This window comes from Molothrus aeneus, chromosome 6 (assembly GCF_037042795.1).
Source record: "Molothrus aeneus isolate 106 chromosome 6, BPBGC_Maene_1.0, whole genome shotgun sequence".
NCBI classification, from domain to species: Eukaryota; Metazoa; Chordata; class Aves; order Passeriformes; family Icteridae; genus Molothrus; species Molothrus aeneus.
This window is the reverse complement of record NC_089651.1, coordinates 49,128,184-49,152,592: the sequence shown is the minus strand read 5'-3', so window position 1 is coordinate 49,152,592 and position 24,409 is coordinate 49,128,184. Positions and strand designations below refer to the sequence as shown.

The following is a 24,409-nucleotide window of genomic DNA, read 5'->3' as shown; positions in this document are numbered from 1 at the left end:
CTGCCAGGGAAAAGGAAGAAAAAAACATCACTGCTCATTTCTGTGAATCACATTCAACTGTAGTCACTTTGACAAAAAAATATTACACACAATAAAAATTTCTACCTTTTTGCACGTACAGTAACAATGAAGTATTTTTTATCTCCTAGTCATGTAATTATTTTTTTTTCTTCTTAATCCTAAATTCCTCCTTGAAGATAGCATGCCTAGCTACTTCAGTTCTTGCTTGCAAAACTATCTATAATTCCACAATCCTTGTCAAGTGCACAGGTAAAGAAAAGCAAAACTGAATTTCATGGACGACCTGAAGAAAGAAGCTGTTGCTTAAGACAACAGCCTTTGGGCAGTCACTGATCATTGAAGCTCAATGAGTAAATTTGGGTGAGTCAAGGAGGCAGAGAACAATGCAAAACAAAGCTTTACAAAAGAAACCCAGCAGTACTGTGTGTAGTTCTGGGCTCTGTCCTACAAGAGGTCTGAGAAAAATGGGGAGAAAAAGTGGTTTCCCATTCTCTAACAAAAACAAGAAGAAAACATTGAATTTAACTAGTTTATCTGAAGAAAGTAAAAAAAAAGAAAAAGGGGAGACATATGATGTGCAAAAGGTTGCTGCATGAGTGTGATTTTCATGCCCACAGTGGCTAGAATAACTACTAAGCTTAAGGGAAATTCATATTAGGTAATAAAAATATTAAAATACTCCCCCTTATTAAATCCTTTGTAATAGTAAGGACAGTTAAGTATTACAAGTGATGTTGACCAGGGAAGTTTTAGAAGAATCATACAGCATTAGCATCTATCAAGATTAATACCAACATAAATTGATTAGACTGGTGTAAATAAAATAACAGATCTCTTCTTGGAGATAGATCTCTTCTTGATGTCCCTTCTCATCTTCCAATTCTACATACACTGTCTTAAAACCACGCAAGGCTTACAGCTAAGAAATAAAACTGTGCTCAAGTAAAAAAATTAAAATTTTTATAAAATTACAGAAGTTCCTTTGGTAAAAACAAAGCCACTACTTTCCTGTTTAAATTGCCTTCTTTGATGAAAAGGAGGACAGTGTGACATTTGGAAACATGAAAACACAGCAACTGAGCAGGTAGGATTTAGGTGGCTGTGACCATGGTCACAAGGGTTTTCAGGATGAAGAGACGAGAATGTTGACTCCATGATCAGAAGGCTTGATTTATTATTGTATGATATATGTTACATTAAGACTATACTAAAAAGAAATAGAAAGGAAAAGGTTTCTTCAGAAGCTAGCTAAGCTAAGAATAGACAAGAATGAATAACAAAGATCTGTGTCTCAGACAGAGAGCAAGAGCCAGCTCTGCCATGAGTGGTCAGGAAATCCAAACACCCACAGGAGACCAATCACGGGTCTACCTGTTGCATTCCACAGCAGCAGATAACCATTGTTTACTTTTGGTTGCTGAAACTGCAGCTTCTCACAACGAAAAATCCTAAGAAAGGATTCTTCATGAAAGATGTCTGCGACAGGTGGCTTCTAAGTTACATCATAGGTTAGAATATCTGAAAACAGAGCAAACATCAAATGGGAACTTAGGCCAGGATGCAGCATTTAATGAGTTAAACACCAACATTCTCCAATCACTTAGGGCAGTTTGAATATGGAGCCAATGAAGAGATACTTTTCTTTTAAAGAAGATAAAAGACAAAATCTTCTTTTAAAAAGACTGTAAGAAGATGAAGTCTTCTTTTAAGAAAACTCTTCTTTCCTTTAAGGAAGAGTCCTCTGACAAGCTCTTTCCCAGTTCAGGCAGGGAACCCCTGCATAACTGAAAACACCTGGTGAATAATACTTCTCAGACCAGCATTCTTCAGTGCCCTGAAGCTGCACGAAGAAATTGCAAGGGCAAAAAATAGTAGCTGTGGTTAGTTGGCTTTTTCTGTTTTCACAGCAGCTCTTTTTCTACAAAAATTCAAAATACAACTCAGAAAAAAAAAGAAGCCACAAGAATGCAAACATGGACTTGAATTCCAGGAAATACATGACTGTGGGGTGGGGATGAGAGAGAAAAGTCAGTGAAATTGTGGGATGGAGCTTAGCTTTAGCTACTCTGTTCTACCAAGTACTCCCTTTCCTGCAACAAATAAAGCAAATACTTTTCATATTCTCATAAGGAAAAACATCAGAACACAAGAATCTATTATTTATGACTTTATGCCTCTGTATTTCTTACAGATAACATCAAATATATGAGTGTTCTTTTAAAAATTTTCATATAAAATTGTTCCAGATGAAACTGAAACTGGTTTACTTCTATTTGCAAAAATTGCTTCACTGAAGATATTTCAAAACACAATTGTACATAAACAGAAATCATTCGTCCCATGAAGCATGTGTCTGAAATTAACCTTCCTCTTTGCCATACAGCAATTTGCAGGAGGAAGGCAGTTTAATTCAAAACATTACTTGCAATCTTGCAAAAGGTTAGTTCCCTGTAAAAATCTGAGTCACTGCAGTATGATTTTTCTTTCCTGTAGAAAAATTTCACTTGCAAATTTTATATCTGAGTTTGAATTGCAATACTTGTTCAACATACTGCAATTCATCTTCAGGTCACAGAAAAACAACCAAAAAAGCAGACAAAACTTTTTTTCTTAAATTACTTAGTTCTACACGTAAAGTCATTTGCTAGTAAAGTCATTATACAAAACCTTACACATGGAAAATTTTCGTTCCAAGATGTTTTGTTTTAATCCTTTTTATTAGCAGCAAACACAAGAAAGTCCCATTAAATGTAAAAAGAGAACATAAATTACTTATATGTGTTTAAGTGCTAGAAATTATCTGAAAATATTGTAAAGAAACAAGCTTAAAATATAAAGGTAGATTTTAATAAAGAACTGTGTTCCAAGCACACACAGAAGTACACAGTAACACTCCAATATTTTACATGCTGGACACTAATTTTTTCTCTTTATTATGATTAGTGACACATGTTCAAAGTAATTCTCACTGAATTTGTCACTTGCAAATTGCAGAAAAAACCCTACTATTCATGAAGAACCACAAAGATAAATTAAATGTAAACCAAATCTATTTTAACCTCCCTATCCACAATATTAAAAATCTTTAACATTAAAAGCACCTCCTACCACACCTTTTCTAAGTTAAATAGCTTTTGAAGATCCTCAAACAATTCTTTCTTCCTCCTCCTTGAAGTCTGGGGGCTCCCCAGCCCCAGCAGACTTCAATACTGGCAGACTTCCTATGGCCACTGAGCACCTTTGGGTACTCAAAATGCCACACAGCTGATCAGGATCTTTTGGGGACAGCTAATCTTCTGGACTGGACAAGACAACTGCATAGTCAGATCTGCTTAATGCTGATGAGCTGAACAGCAAGAGAAGAGGCTGCAAAGCTCTTGCCACTGCTTTCTGTTGAAACATTTATGAGATGTTGTTTGAATCCCTGAAGAGCAACCACCATTCCACCATATTTATGCCCCTTAGAAACCAATAATACAGAATTTCAACAACTTTTAAAGCATTGCTGTATGACTCAACCTCAAACTGTACAACTAAGAGGCACCAAGAAAATATCCATTTTACTGAACTTCAGGATTTTTTTTTTTAAGTTACAGGAAAAACCATTTAATGGAGAAACAAGTCCATGGTAACACAAAACTCAGATTTGGAAACACAGTTTTAAGTACTTCTATAATAATCAGCCCTTTTCAAACTATAAAAGCATCAGAATCAGAAACTATTATGAAACAATTGCCCTTTCCTTCAACACAGGTTTATGAATCATGTAATAGTTGGTAAAGTTTTTAATTCCAAATTTGGAGAGAACCAAATGAGTAAGTACATGTATCACATTTCACCTGAAAGCATTTTATATACTCCCTCTACTTGGTATTCATTAAATTGAGTAGTGTAAAAAGGTGAAATTAGAGCCATTTCATCTGTAACTTCATTGAACTAGCACGTTTTTCTCATTTAAGCTTATGTTGAAAATCTATACAGCCTCACAAATACCTTTACTTAGTCTTAAAAAAACCTCATTGTTTACAAAAAGCTGATGTTACCACCTGGATTGCAATTCTTCAAGTTCTTATCCATCTCTTTCTATAAGAATTTCAATCTACAATCCCAGGAAAAACTAGCATAATATAAGAAAAGAAAGTATGTTCTGCACATGTGTATCAAATCTCAACCAGAACATAGTCAACTGTGTTAAGTATTTTGTTAAAAAGTCTTAAATTATATCTAAAATGCTAAAACTGTGTCAGCATCATTCTATTGCTTTGAAAGAAAGTATAACCCAATTAATACTTTTTCAGTCACTGACAGACTAGAGAATTTATAATAAATTGAAATCAGTAAGTAAATACATATTCAAAAAACAGAAATAATCACTGGCCTTAATGATTAAAATTCTATAATTTGAACAGCTGAAAATGCCCAAAGCAGAGTCACCTCCTGGAATAACATTAGCTTCATTCCTTGTACTTTGTTCCATACAGTTTGAATAAGTATACCAGGGTAAATCCAGAACTCACAATATTATTACTGTCTTTGAGAGCTTACAGTTTCCCATCCTGCAATACTCCATCAAACCATTTTTAAACAAGGACATTTGTTTTGGGGTAGACTTCAGTCCTACTGCTTTATTTTTAGACTATTTGACCACAGACAACATCTGGTATTTTACTTAAAATTATACATCAAAAATTCTTTAGGAAAAGTATCTTTGCTATTCAGTTCACATTTACATAAAGGCACTACAAGGTTGGATCCGTAAAGCAGTTTAACTGGACACTCACCACCAGCTTTCCCTATACAGATCTATTGAAGAGTTCTCACATTGGATTTTCAATAATCCTACTTTATCTGTCCATGACTTTTTCCATACTGCACTGAAACTATGCCAAATTAAGTTGAAATAATAGCTTCAGCATTTTCTATCCTTATAGATAATCCTTTCCTTGACTTTAAACATGCTTGCTTCTGGAAGCTGCTGCTGTTAGCCCTTGGCTTTAACATTCTGTGCAGAGGAATCCTGAGGAGTCAGCATGTTCTAACAGTGAACTGGACAAGATGGACAAAAATGAGAATGAGCAGAGAATGAACGATGGCAAAATGAAAATAAATTGGATAAATTTATCAATAAAAATTGATACCAATTTTTATCACCAGCAATTCCACCAGCTTTGGGCACTACTTGACTGGATCATAATCCTTTCTTACATAGAAAGTTGAAATATTTTAACTTTACTTAACAAAGTTAATCTAAAAAGAAATTGCAAAAACTCAAAAGCACTTGAACTGCTAAAGGTTCTATTGGGTATTTTAGGTGGCTGGGTTTTGGTAAGCTGAGGTCAGCTTCAGGGCTAGCCTCTGTGGGGAGAGGCCAGCTGCTCTCCTGTGCCTGACACAGCTCTTTCCAGCTGGCTCCAGTACAAACCCACTGCAGGCCAAAGCCTCAAAACAAGCCCATTGTAGGCCAAAGCTGAGCCAAATTTGTTTGTGGCATCTCTGTGGAAAGATTTAAGAAAGGATAAAAAAAAAAACCACTGGACAGGTAGAAAGGGAGTAGCAGTGCAGGGAGAAGAGTGGGAAACAGCAGACAGAACACCAAAGTCAGAGGTGGAAGTCGTATTCCATTGCCCCAGAGCACATTATTTCCTGTCGCTCAGGAAGGACCCAGAATGGAGGAGATATTCCCTGAAACTCATGTGAGAGCCCAACCTGGAAAAAATAGATATTTCCTGAAAAAAATGGACCACATTTGTTTTTCCCCTGAAAGACTGCAACCCAAAAGAGAGAGCCCACTCTGGAGCAGGGGGAAAATGTAAGGATGAAGGAGCAGCAGAGACCACAGCACACTTCTCCTTCAGCACCCCTGCACTAAACAAGAAGAGTGGTAGAGTTTAGTGTGAAGTGGTTAGGTTGAGCTTGGGGGAAGGGGAAGGAAAGGTGTTGTTTCAATGTTTTTCACTATCCAAATTTATTTTAAATTTGCAATATATTACATTTATTTTCCCCAAGTTGAGTCTGGTTTGCCCAAAACAGTAAACAGTAAAAAATTTCTTCATCTTTGTTTTAACTAATGGGTTTTCTCATCCTATTTTCTCCTTCTGTCCCACTGGGGAGGGGAGCAAGTGCTGTGTGAGGGTCTGGACTTTAGCCAAGGTATCCTGCCACACCAGTATGTGTGACTGTCAGAACAATCTTTTGACTTACTCGAAATAGCAGCTTTCTTTTTCTTTGGACTTCCTGTATCTTCCATTTTTGCCTCAGTGCTCTCACTGGCTGCAGCTGCTGCCGTTGCCTTTCTTCTTCTCTGTAAAAAAAAAAAAAATATATATATATATAATAAAAAAAAAATTAACGGTTGAACACAAGAGCAAGAAAAACCACATAAAGCAGACAATATCCTCACAAGGTATGCCCTTATTTTATATTATATATTATAAAATGTCTTCAGTCATAGAAAAGATGTATTTCTGCATTAACACAAGAATACTAGTACTAATCCATACACAATTTGAAACAACAGTTCCCCACTCTGCAGATCACTTTAGCAGTTGAAATTTTAATTTAGGAAAATATGAGGTGTTGTGATCATAACCTGGAGTTTTTTTATCTTACACTGAATAAATGTTACAAAAGGAAAAATCTGAAAAGCTTAAAGAACACATAACATTTTATCCCAAGTTCATATTAATTGGGTTTTCTAAAGAAATTACACCACATTAAAGTCAAGTTTGTTTGGATCCTTGCTTCTTAAGGCTTTCTTTGCACAGCTCAAAAGCAGCTAATACTCACTGACAGTACTTTTTTTTAAATACCAACCATGGGTTCTGTTCCAAAGAGAGGTATTTGGAAAATCTGAACTCTATTCAAGGTACATTATCTTAAAACCTCTAAATGGATAGAACTCTTATTATCTGTGTATTACAATTAATCTTACTATTGCAAAGTATTCCTGAAGTAGTTATGGAAAATTATTGCTTTAAAGCCATAATTTTTGCAAAAGATGAAGTGATCTGCATTGAGCATACATGAAAAGCATTGAACACTGAAGGAGTTTTACTTTTCCTGCTTCTTAATTTATTTATTTTTTAATTGTGTGAGACTAGAGCTTTACTAATAGAGCTTTAAAAGTGGCTACAACTTCACACAGCTCACGGGAGAAGGGGAGAGTGCATTACATCTTTCCTTTCCAAAGTGTTGCTTCATGATTACCATCTAAACCCTGCTGGGCTGAACAGATTGGTTCGATAATTACATACAATAACTGCAGTGGGCAGGTAACCCTCAGCTGGCACAGGGCAGCTCCCCTGTGAGAACTTCCATATGCAAACTGCACTGATGGAGTGCATTAGGTACATCTTTCCTGCCGGTGCACAGGCCTGATTACCGCCAGCCAAGACTCCAAGGTTAGCATGTCAGCAGATTTGTGATGCATTAGGCAGGAATAAACACAGACACTTTTGTTCATTCTGACCAAAATTAGGGAGGACTATTTCAGCACTGTACTGCTGTTATATGAGAGATAATGCATTCCTCCCAATTGTACTAGGAAACATTTTAAATGCTCATCAGAAAAACAGATATTCAATACATATTACAGAAAAGCAAAATACATTTATCTTGTTTCCAAGCTTATTTAATAAAAAGCGGTTTCTTAATCTTGATGCAGGTGAATTACATGGCAGTAGAAATCAAGCAGCATTCATCTGACAAAAGCAACACCTGCACATCTGAACCTGAACATTAGAAGGAACCACAAATCACTAAGATCTGTATTTTTCCAGGCTACTTCACTCCCAATATTTCCCAGACACTCTTTGGCACTGAAAAACAGTAAAACGTGGTCCTTGCCCTAAATAATTTAGTCAAGAGCTTGAAATACTTCCTTCAATACGTGGTACTGCTAGCTTCTTGTTTGTCTAGAACTACTAGAGAATACCACACTCACAAACTAGCATGCTTACTATAAAGAAAAAAAAAAGAAAAAAAAAAAAAAAGGGAAAAACCTCTAGCACATCTGTGGACTATGTTTCATTTACTCATACATCTGGGGAAACTTGAGACATGATATAGAAAATAAGATGCTAACTTTTAATACAGCAGACATTTGTGACTTTTACCCAGATACCAATACTGGAGAATGACTCAGATTCCAGAACAACCATGTTTATATGTAACAGGTAAATGCCCACCATGGCTCAATTAGCTGATAGCACAGGAGAATCCTACAGTCTAAGAAGGTATTTACACAGCTAGAAATATTATCTCCTAACTATCAAACACCATAACTTCAGAATGTCAAACAACACTGTTTTAAGAAAATATTATGGTAATATTCTTTGCACCAAAAGAAATGAAGAATATGTGTGTTAAGACCTTCTGTGATTAAAAAATAGTAGAACAAAAATGTCATAAATATTTTGTGTTAGAGGTCACAATCTTCTCAAGGGTGGATGCCAGACTGTGTTTTTCTTTTTCAAATTAGGCATTAAGCATGTCAAACAAAATTCAGCATGTGATAGAAGATTCTGGCTTTCAGAGGCAAAATGCTACTGATCAATGGCAAATTATATTTATGGAGAATAGTTTTTAATGAAGTTTGGAATTTGGAGCTTATTTTTAAAACACTGAGTCATCTTCTACCCTAGCCTATACTGCAGCTGTCACAAGGCCTACAAAAGTCAACATAGAAGGAAGTCATCTGTCCTGGTGTTTGGTCAAAAGCAAGAATGTTATGATGTCCATCAATCTTATTCTGTCCAGACACTCTAGCAGTAGCTGGCATGAAGTAGCATGAAGTCCACTGAAATATGAAGCTGACAGCTGAAAACAGTTACTCAAGTGGGCCAGTAGCACTCCCTGTTTTATCTAAGTGCTTCGTATTTGTGACAACTGAGTAAGCTGACCATGCAAACGGTTCTCAAAGTATATAAAAACAAGAGAAACCCAATGAAAAGGCTTACTTCTTTTTGCTTGGAGGTAAGAACCTATGGAAAAGGATTATCCACCCTTTGGGAATGGTCTTGACTGATACAGGCTAAAAAAACCCAAGATTTTTGAAGTTTTTATTCTATTGCAAATGTGCACCAGACATCTCTGCTGGACAAGGACATTAAAGGTCACAGATGCTGGCTCTGCAGCAGGCCAACTTACTCAGCAAAGAAACCAGCCAACCATTAAAGTCAGACTATTTTTTCCCCAAAATACAGGTCACAAGCCATATCAAACCACAAGGGGAACAGAACTTATGCCATCAAACTCTCCTTTTGGAGGGACCTTTACACCCAGTTCAGCAGAAAATATTAGTATAGAGATCACAGCTGTACGATTTTAGCCAAAATATTTACTGGGCAAAAAGATCTAAGAAATGCTGAACGTGTATCTTCAGAAGACTTTAGAATCCTATAGGTTTTTTATTTCCTGCTTTTCCCTCATCTTTAACACACTGCTGATCATGCCAGTAAGCAGTGCAACGTACTTGTACTATTATCCTGTATTGTAATTCTCAGTTCCCTGGTTCATGTTAAGGAACCAGCAAACTGCCGACCTGCTATTAACAAATGTAAATAAAGAAGTAATAAATGCAGTTTGAAGTAGAAGATGATAATTACTGTCCCATTATATGACCACTTTTTTATGGATATAAGGTGTTTAAACATACACTTTCCCTAAAGCTTAAAAAGTCCTTAATGCCGTATTCAAATTGGAATTCAAGTCTAGAGTTTAAGCCTTCTTAAATACAAGGAAGAAAACACCCCTAGCCTACCAATACAGTTAAGACTCAAAAATAACATATTAGATTAGTAAAATCAATATGTGAATTCCAGAATGAAGTACTTGGCATAAGGATGTATACTTAAAACTAAGCTTTGTACTAGTCAAGGAAAGGAAATTAATACAAAACAAAAACTAGACTAATCTTACATATACTTTGATCCATCTGGAGTTTTACCAATTTAAAGAAATAAGTAAATTAACCAAATTAATGTTCAAACATAATTATATCTAAGTATACAAATTTTGTTAACCAAGGTACTATCAACTGTAAAGGTACCCCTATAAACATCATTCTGTATTAAGTTTTATTAACAATTAGTTAAGTTTAATTAGAAAAATAATGTGTGCAACTAGGACTTAAACATTTCACTATTTAATTATTTGCTACTGGATTAAGTTATGACGCCTACTTCCAACATCACTAACTCTTACTCAACCAAATGCAATAAAAGATGACATGAATTTTGAGAGTAAAACCTTTTGCACAGGATTTCTTTCAAAGTCTCCATTCTCTGCCAAGCCAAAGTCAAGCAAACCATCATCTTTTTGTCCAATGGCCTTGAGACCTTGCAGAAGTATTTCTCGGAAATGCTGATAAACAGGTTTCTCTTCATAGCTGAGTACCTTCACCTTTTCCATGTATTTGGCTATTTCATCTAAAGAAATGGCACCTCCAATTAATTTCTATTTGAAAACATTTTAATCATTCACTTTTACTACAAAAGAGACAGAAATTATGCATGCACTACTCATGCTATTCTTGAAATGGTTATTTATAAACTCATAATAATTATGTCTTTACTACACATTTTAGAAAAAAATTATACCAAGGTTCATTACCCAGTGATGACAGCATCACTGTTTTTTACATGTTTATTGCAATGAAGAAAACAGTCAGTCGTAAAAAACCCTAATAGGCCAATTTTCACCAATGAATGCTTATTTACTTAGTATTTCTTATGTCTATATTTAAAAATGTGGAAAAGGAAATTCAATGTTATCTCAGAACTTCATCAGTTCAAGACTGAAACCTATACTATATAATACATGAAACATTAGGCCACTGAAAAAACAAACAAGTCACACTTGAATGAAAAAACTCTTCTGATCACCAGGAATAGCCAAAAATAACTAAATAGTAAGATCCCAGGAAGGTGTATTTCTAATGGAGTCAGTTTAAAAATAATAAATAATGTACTCAGCAAATCACCTGTGCCAAATAGGAACAACATATACTTCAAGGCTGCACTGCTTCTTAAATTTCCCTATCTAAAATTCAGTTGTGAAAAATCAATTTGCACATCTCATGTTTGAAATGAATACTTTGCTTAACCAGAAACAACACAGTGTTTGTAGTGTACAAAACTGCAGCCAAAATGAAGTCTAGACTTCTCTTAAGCAACAATCTAATTCATGCCACTTTGTTGCTCCTGATTGAAAGGAATAATTAAAATAGGTAAAAAGTTCAGTAAACAAGTATTTTAAAATAGCTCCTCTTACCTGGTTTATTTTTCCCAGGAAAGCATTTGTCCATCAAAATGGAAATATTATCTCTACATCTGAAAAACAAAATTAATCAAAACTACTGTTTCTTTTGAATTTTCAATTTTGTCCTGTTCTGATAATCTATTTAAGTACCCAGTCTGGGCCACTGTCAGACACAAGAAACACTACTGCATAAGCCTCTGTTATGACTTAGCATAGCCATTTGTAGGTGTGCAGCACATTTCAGAACCTGATGAATGCCAGATGGGCCATCTGAAACAGTTTTTGATTCTCAAAAGCAAGTAGAAGACTGAAGAAAAAGAACTGGTCCATTTTCAACCCTCACATACTGATGCTAGGAAGCCAAATAACAAATATTTGTTAATGAGACAGAAACTGCTGCACTGGGACAGCTCTCTTCATATTAAATATGTGACGAGAGAAGGCTGATTTGGGCTGAGGGGAAGATGAAGGCACGTTGACATTGAGGCTGAAGGACAAAATGAAAAATAAAAAAAAAATCTTAAAATCCCATAACAGTAGTGCTCTAGCTGGAATGATGCTCAAAGACATTTAAGACTCCCCTTTAGCCCTCACTTCTACCACATGCATGAGAGCATGGTGTTAAAGGGACTCACACTCCACACTTCTCTTCCTGTAAAGCACGACTGATGGTTACCTGCATCCTGCTAAAAGTGCTTTTGGCTTCACCATGGCAATTCTAAAGTGCCAATACTGCAGTGGAAAAATAAACATCTCAGACACGCAAAGGAAGCCAGCAGAACAGTACAACTGAAGTTTAATTACATGTCAAGGATACATGAGACACAAAAGGAAAATGGGAGGTATACACAGTAAGAGCAGCTTACCAAAAGGGAATGTACTCAAAGTACAAAGCATTTCTACAGAAAGACATTTTCATTTTCAAAAGAGAATGAAAACAAATAGCTTCTCACCTGATTTTTGAGTCTCTGACAAAATTTGGATCTTTCAAATTATCTTCCCATGGTAGATGGCCACTAAGCCAATGAATCATACAGTAACCCAAGATCTCCAGATCACCACGTCTCGATGGTGCTAAATTATAGATGCACATACAAAAAAACCAACCATAACATAAGTTAATAAAGTACACACAGTTTAACAACAGTAAAAATTTATAAATCTGTTAAGACAATGCTAACACGGCTTTATCTGTTACTTATGTCTTTATTTTAGCATGAAAGCTAGGAAGGAAAAAAATATTGTTCCTACATCTGGAAGGATCACTTCTTTTTCAAGCCCTTTATCAACTTCTCCTATTCAAAGACATGACATGCTGCAGTTATCCCAATTTGGGAAGCTTTTTAAGTACTCAGGTTGTGGAAAAAATAGAACAAGTTAGTGAAGTGATTGACTTTCAGTTCAAAATAGTTTTTACTTCCCTTCATCTATAAAAAGGTAAAAGTGTTGAAACCCCTACCTCCCCCAAAAATATTCTACAATGCTGAATTATTTTATGTGGCCTGATAAAAGGACTGTATGAGATCAGATCCCAAAGCCTTCACAAAAAACCCAACCTAGAAATAAGCAACCACAAAAAAAACCTACCAAAACAATTTGCGTATACAGTGACCACAGACTACACTAGAAATATAAATCAGCAGATCAAGTTGTCTTTGGTTATGTTCAGCTTTAAGCATCCTCAAGTATATAATCATTTTCAACAACTGTTATTTTTGCAGAAAACACTCTTATGCTAATAAAGCAAAATTTAAGAAGTAAGAAAATGAAATTGATATTCACTATAAATCCTCAATGATTAATCAGACATAAACCTGTCCTTTACATATTTAACCTTTTCTCACTTCTTGTTTTTGATGTTCAGTGACTATAGGTATAATTAATTAATTAAATGACTTTTTTTGAGTTAAAATAAAAAATATTTTCACATTGATAACAGCAACTATTTTTCTCCTAAAAGCAGGACCTACTTTTCTATCAAGATCTATCAAGCACTATTACATTTCTACTTGGTTAATAAAAAGCAATATAAAAAGCAATATGCTGAACCTCTTATCTTTATAAATTAAGGAGCTCTTAAGAAAGTTACATTAAAAATACAATTAGTAAAATTTAATAAATAGAAAAAAAGAAAAATGCCAGCATATCACATGAAGAACAAAAATTTAAAAAAAAGGAAAAGCGTGTTTTTTAGAATCACAAACCTGGTTTGTTTATTTGCTGCACTGAGTTTTACAAGTCCTTTATTTATAAAAAGGGATATGCAAATGCCTATTGCAGAGTTTAACATCCTTACCCACACCCTTGTGTGCATCAATACTGGTATATTCCACAGTTCCATCATGGCACCTTTTAGGATTTTCTTTATATACTTTGTGAACTCCTTCAGGACAGTACCGGTGGGCAAGTCCATAATCCACCAGGTACACCTAGTAATTCCCACAAAGTATTAGAATGTTAAAGAACCATAAATACAAAAAATACACAAATAATAAACACAACTCCCAACCATTCTCACAACTTCTTTGAAAGTATTAAGAATGGCAAGTTGTTCAACTGTGAATGATTCTCAGTACTTTATTAATCTTAACACATATGATTTGAAAACAATATGTCAGTTAGGTTTCATTGTTTTCCACAAAGCAGTCTGATCTGGAAGTCATTTCTTGCTGCTACAGAAGGCAAGTACAGTACAATAGTTATTACCAGTAAAACGAGATTTTAAAAAAGAAAAACAAACCCAAGTAACAAGCAAAAAAAGAAGTAGTGTCCACAGAGTTATAAACACATTCACTGTGCTACCCTCTTTAAAGTCAGTTGACCTCTTTAAAGTCATTTGAACAATACTGCATACTACTACCACTCAATAACAACGCAGTTATTTTAAGAGAACTGAAATTACTTACTATTTTACATCTTTCACAAGCTAAAACATTTGAGCAAGAACAAATCCATAATTTGAAACTCTAATATGCATTGTTTGAATAGTAAAGAGAGTTAAAAATGCAGAAAAATGAAAGACTTCCATAAATCAAGTGGAACAATCAACACTGTAAAGGCCAATTTTTCCAAGTAACAGAACACTTATCTGATGGATTTCTTGAACAAAGCAGAGGTAACAATGCAGACAGGCAAACATAATTTACCAGTGTGCTACATAATTTTAGGCTTCCACCTGCAAATACCTATTTGTGAGTCAATTTTTTTTTTAATCTCAAGAATTTCTCTAGAATACTAGTTAGGCCAAATAGTCAATTGATAACTGTCCAGAAAAATGCATTAAAAAATCATAGAATATTAACTAGATATAAATGTCAAGCAGAAATAATGTTACCATATACATTCTTAAAAATGAGCTTCTGCTAGATTTCACAGGTTCAAAACACTTTCATTGTTGTCAAATAGAAGGTTTAAAACATGAGGAGTAAAATGCATTATAAATACCTGATTAGGGTTCTTGTAACTCAGAAGGAGGTTTGAGGCCTTGATGTCTGCATGCACATATTCATGCTCATGGACATATTCCAGAATATCAAGCTAACAAAACAAAAGTCATTTAAATGCAGTACCCAGGTCTGCCCACCAGAGGACCTGGACTCGGCACAAAAGTGGGACTGAACAGAGACATTTACACAGGGAAGATAGATTGAGAAAACAAAATGTATTTTTTAAACTTACTACTCTCAGGCCTAATTGTAGTACAGTTTTATGAGGAAATTGTTTTGCATTCTCTTCATACATCTTCTGAAGATCTCTGCCAAATCGGTCCATTATCATAAATCGATAGCTAAATTCAAGGAGAAAAAAAAAATCAAAGCCAAAAAACCAGCAATTTTTATTTGTTAACTGTACTAACTAGTGATAAAATATGTCTCTCTCAAAAGAAACTGTGGGAAATACTTGAAATACAGCATTTTTTAACACTGTACATCAATTCTTACCTTTTTCACATCAGCTACTCAAATGTTCATCCATCAAAAGAACTGCTCTATATTCTAGTTATGCAACAAAATAAGAAGTGCTCACAGAGGAAAGCATCCCTATTGTAACTCACTATAGGCAAAAGCAAGCATCATCTACTTACAAAAATACATTTCTTAGATTTTAGAAGTGGCTAAGTGATTTAACATGTTCATGTAAAATGTTCCTTTACTGAAATCTATTGCAAACATTTTTTGACCTATTGTTAACAACAGAAACCTCCCACTTGCCAGAGGTGTTCTGATATTCATTGCTATAGCCAAACTGGTTCTAGAACTAGGAGAGTTCATAGTGATGATATTAAAGAAATTCATGCACTAAACACTAAATGCAAAGTCACTTTTATTTGCAGGATAAAAAAAAAATACTACATTTACTTTTGCTATCAAAATGAATTTTGTTTTTACGTTAGGTTAGTTTTACAATTGAGGATCTACTGAAACTGATATTTCTGACATACTAAGGCACCCACACTGACTGCTTTATGCAGTCAGCCACACAAAGCAGCCTGACCTACTGTAAGCTGCCAGAGAACTACAAAAACTCCTCTGCAGCACAGCTGTTTAGAGAAGGGCCACTAGGAAACAAGGACTATTACATAAGCAGGCATTAGCATCAAAGACCAAGTAACAAAAACCTTTCCTGGCATGGAACAATACTAAAAACTATCCTTAGACTTAAAACATATTTAACATGAAACTAGCAGTTATTCCAGCTCACAGATTAAGCCAGAAAAAGCTCCATCCCTATGGAAAATAGAAGAGATTTGAGAGAGCAGTAAATCCTTAATATCTGTGAGTGAAAATACACTTTAAGTGCACACAACAAGAAGAACTTTAGTCATATTATTCCAGGACTTGTACATTAGAAATTGACTTTGTTTTAATTACAATCTAAAAAGCTTCTAATCCACATATACATAAAGAGCATCATTATTTTACAGCAGTGTTCACAACAAATGAAATCTCAATTATAAACACTGTAACAAACACAAATAGGAGTTACAAACAGAATACAAACAAAATATATCTATTTATATAGTCCCTAAACACACCCTTGCCATGCACATAAAAATTTGTAGCAGAAGTTAACAACATGAAGATAAGCAGAAAATAGACCTTGTAAAATAACTTAGGCTAAAAAGAGATAATGTTTGTGGATGAAATAAATGCCAATATATGTCAAAAAAAGATATATTCACCTGTTTCCATTTCTTTCATGCAAGCCAGAACCCCAATATCTTGGTACACCTAAATATTTCAGTTTATGGGACTTAGTCCACTTCTGAACTGAAAATACAAATAAAGTTAAGTTCATGAATTTGCATGAGTAGAGACTTACATAAAAAGGGAGTAGTCACATCACTTACAGGTTCTGCATACCTGTACCTGTGAGCTGCTTATTTCATGGAAATGTATATGCAAAGTATACTGGAAAGTTAATCACATATCCATTGTAAGGACAGAGATGCAACTCAAGTTTAAATTTAGACAATACTACCAAGAGAATTACAAAGAACTTCTTACCAAAACCCTCTAATTTACTGTATATCTGAATTCAATTTCAATAATTTAAAAATTACCTTGAAAATTACGTAAAAGTATACTCAAAGTTTAACCTTACTTTACTTCTACAGGCTCTATTTTCATATATGGTTGTAGGTCATTAAAAACATTTTAACAGACTGCTTACTTTCATTTGGCTTAGCAGCTCGCATGTAGAACCTTAACTCAGTAAAAAGAGGTCCACTCTCGCTGGGTTCCTTTAAGACAATTCAAAATTCATTAAAAACTGCTGTGTTAATGCCTAAGAATTATTAAAAGCTGAAGCATTCACCCTATAAAAACATACTCTTCCTCAAATGCTCTACCTGATGCTGATAAACTCATAGAATATCTTCTTATTGTAAAAGAAATTTAGTTCCAAAAGCTGTTTTTATTATAACTGGCTTGACATTAAGGGTATCAAAAAACACTGTCCCACAGCAAAAGACTAAAGAAATTAACTGAAATGTATAGAAATATTAACAATTATTGGCAGTTTAGCAGAGAACATTAAACAACGTTATCTCTGGTTCTCCAGATTACAGCTGGATTGCATCAGTTATAGTAGCCTTTAGTGATTTTAAAATAACACCTGAAATGATTCAATGAAAAAAATCTTAACAAAAGTTAAATCTTTATTGAACATAAGGCATTTTGTTCCCTTCATACATTAGTTGACCAAGATAAAAATAACAGAGGATTTCAAAATTTCTCTAAATTATAAGAACTACACCTATTTCAATTTCAGAAACACCTTGTATTTAGTATATTTCGGTTCCATTTTTAAGGGACAAAACTATAGGAACCATGTATTACAAGTAAAGTTCAAGAGAGAAATTCCTATGAAAACACCAATGACTTTAAATACTGCAAGAACAGCATATGGGCAAGTATCTTGATTCTACATTTCCAGAACATAGTAAAGAAAAAAGTAAAAAAAAATTATCTCAATTCTTGTCATTTTTGAGTAACTGATTTTGAGGTGAGCTTAAGCAATTTATTTTTGTCTAGTTACTCATAGATATCCAAATTCATTCTATCTCTGTGAAAATATCCGTTTTGGAATATCCTACATTTAAAAAATAAAACATATGCAATTACTGGCAAAGAAACTAAAGAATAATACAATCATATGACATTAGATACACTCCAATTTTAATCGGGTTTAATTTTAACTTTTAAATGCAGATGTGATTCAGCCAATTACTACAGGCCAGAGTGTAGCACGGAGCTAAGAGAGGCTCACTGCTGTCCAGTCTCACAGGAGCAATGCAGAGCTCAAAGCACCCTGACCATGGGCTCTGCTGGGCTGGCACATGGGACACGCTGGGGCAGATACCCCCAGCTGGAACATGCTGGGAGCAGACACCCCTAGCTGGGACATGGGACACGCTGGGAGCAGATACCCCCAGCTGGAACACACCTGGAGCAGATACCCCCAGCTGGAACACACCTGGAGCAGATAACCCCAGCCTGGCCACTACTCCTAGGCCTGGACACTTGATTACAAAGCTACTGCCTGTCTCCACCTCCCTTTCTCCAACAGCACTGCACTGATAAACAATGGAGCCAAGACAGCTTTCTGGCCTCTCCTTCTGAGGAGGAACCAGAAAAACACCCAAAACCAAAGACCAGACAGTTTGTGTGATCAGCACACACAAACTTTGGTACCTGCAAATTTACTTTCACAGTTAGTTTATTTATCCACAATGGATAACAAATTAGTAATACAGAGATTATATATGCAGAGAAGAAGGGTAAACTAGATTCTTCTATTTTTTTTTTACTTGACCTATTCACTTGATCCTGTGTAGCATTATCTATCAATACCCTAACTTATTAGAATATGAATTCTCATATATAATTTTCATTTAATTTACATGGATTTCAACAATGTTGTTTTCCTACTAAAATACAGCCAAAAAAACGTAGGCATTAAAACTTCTTACATTATTTATCCATAAATAAAGTATTCAAAAAAATTTATGCCTCACTGCTGAAAATGTGTATTTTTCTCTAGTCAGAAAGAAAAATCTGCTATCTTTTCATACTTGGAGAATGGATAAATGATTCAACCATAGACCAGATCTTTATGTTGACTATGAAGGGTGTTTTCCCACAGTACCATTAATTCTACCTACAGAAAAAGAAATGCATATATGATACTAAAAAAAGCTTACACAGCATCCAGTATTTGCCATAATAGTCCAGAAGGAGTACAAACACAAATTTCTACCGCTTTGTGCACAGGTTCATTCTAAATACATTACTTATAAAACTGAAATGAAAGTCTTATTCAAAAAGATAACACAATGAAAGATTATAGAGTACATGTCAAAACCGAACAAATTTCAAGTAGTGTTTTAAGAATTCTGATCTTTTTCAGTCAGCAATGTAATGAAGTGTAATTAAACCCTGCATCCACTCCTGAACAATGACATCTGAAAAGTCCACATGTTAAAAAGCATTTCTTTTTTAATAAAAACTGTGATTCATTTCATACTGCTCAGACATCAATACTATGAGGATATGTCAAAGACTAAGCCAATTTCCATCCTGCTCTAATAGCTTAATTTGAAGAACGTTACTATAGAAGCACATATTTTGTTAAACACTAGTAATTGTTCAAAGCTGTTAAGCACTTTGCTTCAGCTGATGGAAAAACTAGAATCCACCCAGACATCAGAAAATGGGCTCTTATCTGAAGTTGTGTTATACCAGACTGTAGAGGCATAATATGTTATGGGTCATTTGTGAGGCTTGCACAAAGACTGGGGCTACTCTTTATTGCCATAAAGACAAAATTATGAAAGTCAAATTAAAATTGAGTAGTCATCTGGGATATTAGCAATGGAGGTATTTACAAAATGCTGCAACAAAGTGAATCTAGCACAGGAGCAACCCAAAAGTTGGGACAACTCTTAAATTAAGAGCCCAAAGTGGAGAGAAGAAGATGGATGGGTTTCAAACTCAGGAAAAGAGGGTAACAGCAATTACACACAGCATAAAGTAATGCATATCTGATGGTTTTCCAGCAAGTCAAACCAGATTCTTCCATGGGAGTGAAATGGCACTCTGCTTCCTGATCAGTCCAAACTCAGCAGGAGCCAGTAATTAGAAGCCATTGCCTCTCCCAGGCAAGCCACTGCTGTTATCTTCCTCTAAAACAGATGCACAATGAACACCCCCATCCTCAAGAGGACAGGCTGGCCACCACACAACTGCAGGCTGGGGCTCCTGGTCTGTCTGGAATTCCTGCCCACAAACACCTAAGGCAGCAGCAGCAGCAGATCAATGTTGAAAGTGTGGCAGTCTGACATTTGTTTAGCAAGTACTGCTTTTTTCAGCAAAGGAAAACATTTCAGAGAGAGGGTCATCACAAACTGTACCTTGGGGTGCCTGAACAGATCAAAACCAGTATTCTAGAATTTCCCTTTCGTCAGCAGATGTAAATACCAAGATTAAAGGCACATACTAACCAAAATGTATTTTACTCTAAATTTAACCTAACCTTATAGTTTCAGGAACAAATATTAAAAGCACTAACATGTACACAAAGTGGTTGGCTACTGTAGCAAGGTATTTCAGAATCATCATATAGCTTAATAAATAAAATGTTAAAACAGTGCAGTTCTGAACTGCACTGAAAAACTAATCTTCTACACTGTGAAGTTCTTGTACAGTTCTCTGGTATTTACTTTTATTGCAGGAACAGAATCACCACCAAGAAAATGAAGGGTTCTGGATCCACTATGACTATTGGCATGGTCCTTGTTTTTTACTAAGACTGTGGAAGATCTTACCCTATCTATACACTCTGGCAAAATTTAAGAAAAAATACTTAATACCTTAGGAAGAGCAATAGCCAAATCCAAGTAATTTTTTTTTTTACTAAAACCATAAGAAAATTTCAAGTAATAAGAAGATTTTGATTATTTGCTACAATGGGATAAAAATAAACTATCAACAGTGCTTTTTCTTCTCTCTAATCATTAGGTTAAAAAATTATGTCAATGTTATTTTAGTTCAATATAAATTAGAACATCAATGTGGCTAATGAATTTTTATGAAAAAAACTTTCTGGAGACCTCAGGAATTAAAGTTTTGCTGTTTCTAGTCATGAGCCATCTGTCAGTTTATCAACATCCAGTGGTGAGCAACAGTTCACAGAGACTCACTGCTGAATCACAGAAATTCTCCAAAAGCTAGACAGATTTCATTCATTTGGTGATATCTGTGTTGTTTACAGGAAGCAAATGAAACAGAATCTGATCCATTTCAGGGATCCTTTTAAACTCCACTGATGTTCTATCATGATGTTCCTCATACACAGGAGTCCCAATTCTCAGCAGCATTCCTGTCTCCCCACACTTTTATTTCAAACAGCACTTTGCAATTGCATTATTTTCAGAAGATGTTTTAAGTTACACATTCTATTCTAGAACAAATATTTTCAAGTTGAGAAGTAAAGATTCAAATGCTCTTACCACTTTTGCAACATAAGGGGCATCACTGCCAACCGGCTTTGAAGAATTAACATCAGCTGTTAAAAAGGAAGCTTTTATTAGTAGTAGGAGAGGACAGCATACAGTCACTTGTTATGCAGGATGGACAAACATACAACGAAGTAACTAGGTGCTGACATGAACACAGAGCAGTACCTTAGCCTTTGGTAAGAGAATCACAGTATATGTGAAGGCTACTGTATACAGATATGGCATTCTTGCATTCTCCCTTCTTTTTGAGGAGAACAGACTGTTTATTAAATGAAGGCTTTTTTGTTTTTTAATCGAGTAACTTTTTCCTATTCAATAGTGATTCTTTTGCTTTCTAGGACTATTATAAACATACACATTTGTGAACATAAAGAAGAAAAATAAATTCCATGCTGCCATGTCACGTATCCAAAAGTGACCTTCTGTTGCTACTAAGTTGTTGGTATTTGTGACAGAAGATACAGATATGAAGAACATCAAGTTAGGCAAGTACAAAGTACAGGAACAGTCAGGGTCACAGCTTTGTGCAAATAATGGGGAAGCAGAGCAAGCTTTGGCTTGAACAAAGCAGGAATTCGAGTTGGAACTCCAGTAAATTTAGTAGCTCATTGAGTGAGGCTGAGTAAGAAGTTGAAAGCTTCTTTGGCAAAAAGCCACCCACTGGTCCTGTTTTTTCTCCTTAACCCACTTATGCTGCAGTCTGTTCATTTTAAAAGCAGGACAGATTTTTTTCCTGTTTTCCAACTCAGTATGAATCCAGCACAACCTTTTCCCCAAGATGAGGAAGACTATGTTATAATGACCATATTAACTTTCATCCCTTCAGAAATGTTTGAAAAATGACTAGAGTAAATGAAGCAGAAAAGTCTCAAGACCTCTCTTACCCGTTCAACTGTCCAAGTGAAAGAGCTACTAAGTATGGAACACTATTTCACTTTTAGAAGTTTTCCTTGCAACAGAATTGCCAAACAAGACCTGAACTGAGGCTCTAAACTGTAAAGTTCAACATTTCAATTTGTTTTTAGCACTGGTTACATTAAAAAAAAAATATGGCATGCCAGAAGTTCAGAAGGCAATGAAAAAATAAAAGCAAAACCAAAGTCAAAGCCAGGCCAAGTATTGGCTGACCAGTAGCCTCCAGATATATGCACTGATAGTTTCAGTTCAGAATTCATCATTATAAAGACAATCATGCAAAAATCCAGTCATACTAAACTATCCTTTCTATGGCTAAAAAGTAATGAAGATTTTGATTTTTAAAAAGAATGAACTACCACAGAAAACTCATAAAACTGGTGCTTAAAGCGACAATTTTTCTATTTCCATCTTTTTTTTTCAACACCATGACCCAAGCTAAGGTTCTAGCAGAAAAGTTCATGTGAAGATACTATTCTATATTCATATTTCTAAATTAGGGTTAACTTTTCATTGTTTTGAATGGGGAAAAACATTTAATGTCCATTTTAAAGAATTATCAAAGATACCTGCACTTACCAAGGTACAGGCGTCCAAAGCCTCCCTCCCCTACAGGGACACCTAATTTCCATTCTTTTTTTGATGTGTCTGCTAGAACCTCCCCCAGACTAAACAATTCAGCAAGTTTCGTTTTTGAAGGGGCTTTTCCAGCTGTTTTCTTCTTAGGCATTTTCCCTAGAGAAAGTGAAGGGATGGAAAAATTAAAAAAAAAAATAGGTTACATGTTGATCCAACTTATTTTACATAGAAATCTGTTAGAAATACAAAAAAGAATGGATTGCTTAAGCCCTAATTTGTTACTACAAAGACACCTGAAAAGAAATGCAATAAGCAGTTTCATCAGCATGAATTAAAAGTGAGAAACAACTAGTTTTTCCAGGCATCACAAAAAAATTTGACAGCAAAAATCTTCACAAGAGAAACTTATTACAAGACCTTGTATAATACATGCTAAAAAGATCTCAGAATCTCTCACATTCAATCAATCACAAAAAATCACAGGTCTGAACTTAGAAAAAAAGTAAATTTATGAAATAAAGCTCATCAGTTTTCCTAGAGTTAAACTTGCATACTGAAAAACTGCAAGTCTTCAGTGGTAATATGAGGAATTCCTCTTAGCTGTAAAAAAACACATAGTACAGAGACCAGTAATGAGAATTACATCAGTACCATGACTGAACTGTGTATTGCAATTGCTGTATTTTGCCAAGTGTAACTTAGCAGTTGTATTGTTTTCAGCATATTTTATATCACTCTCCTAAATCAGAAATCTCACATAGCATCAACTATCTTCAAAGAAGTAAATTTGATATTAAATATTATATCCTTTATACATGGAACATCTAAAAGAACCTAGTCAGAGGGTAATGGACTCTGGCAGCAAGCAGTCTCCAGACACCACAGTCACTCAATACATGCATAAATACAGAAAAGAAAGTGCATCATTCCAGGCCAAAGTTCTTCTTTTTTAGGGTCCTTGTTAATTTGAGAGGGTAATTTTTGTGTCATGGAACCACGTCTGAATAAATTACTTATATCTAAATGAGAAACTTTTATGAAATATTCACATCACAGAAAGATACTGGTATTTATCAATACCTACATTGCATAAGCTTCATCATTATCACAAAACAGGATGTTTTGATTCTGCATTATTTTTCCATATTTCCACTTCTATACAGTAACATTATTCCCTACTATCAAGACACATTTTACACATAAATTTTAAGACTACCTTTACCCACATCATTATCCATAGTCTCTTCAAGAAACTCCTCTCTACATCCCTTTGTCTTTCTTTTTTTTTTTTTTTTTTTTTTTAATCTTCAAGGTGATACATAGTTTACTGTCTTGGAGGAAGATCTTTCCTCCAGATTTTCTACAGGAGAAAAATGAGACTTTCAAGCACCAAAGACAATTCCAGCCAGCTCAGATAAGACCATACCAATGAGAAAGCAATGGTGTCAAAGTGTCAGAAAGAACAGAGCAGTAGAAAAGCCTATATGTTGGTATCACTTACAAGAGCAGGCCAGAAAGATCACTGCAGACCTTTAAGCAGCTTCACAGGACATCTAAATCAGGAAATGGATTAAAACAAAGGGCAGACTGAAATTATTAGAAGTGCTAATGAAA

General features: G+C 35.0%; 1 protein-coding gene across 3 annotated transcripts in view; it reads right to left on the bottom strand.

Annotated features, from left to right (window-relative positions):
* Window positions 1-24,409, bottom strand: part of VRK1 (VRK serine/threonine kinase 1) — a 30,873-nt gene that overhangs the window by 2,621 nt on the left and 3,843 nt on the right. The window contains exons 1-12 of one of the 3 annotated variants that reach the window (XM_066551690.1): window positions 24,297-24,314; window positions 22,796-22,951; window positions 21,293-21,348; window positions 16,954-17,023; window positions 16,463-16,550; window positions 14,959-15,067; window positions 14,725-14,817; window positions 13,577-13,709; window positions 12,234-12,354; window positions 11,293-11,351; window positions 10,270-10,448; window positions 6,223-6,322 (exon numbers count right to left, since the gene is read on the bottom strand). In XM_066551690.1, the coding sequence (XP_066407787.1) occupies window positions 6,223-6,322; window positions 10,270-10,448; window positions 11,293-11,351; window positions 12,234-12,354; window positions 13,577-13,709; window positions 14,725-14,817; window positions 14,959-15,067; window positions 16,463-16,550; window positions 16,954-17,023; window positions 21,293-21,348; window positions 22,796-22,946 (1,159 nt within the window). In that variant the 5' untranslated portion in view covers window positions 22,947-22,951; window positions 24,297-24,314. Of the gene's footprint in view, window positions 1-6,222; window positions 6,323-10,269; window positions 10,449-11,292; window positions 11,352-12,233; window positions 12,355-13,576; window positions 13,710-14,724; window positions 14,818-14,958; window positions 15,068-16,462; window positions 16,551-16,953; window positions 17,024-21,292; window positions 21,349-22,795; window positions 22,952-24,296; window positions 24,315-24,409 lie in introns of those variants that run through there. The other 2 variants (XM_066551689.1, XM_066551691.1) reach the window with 2 other exon arrangements.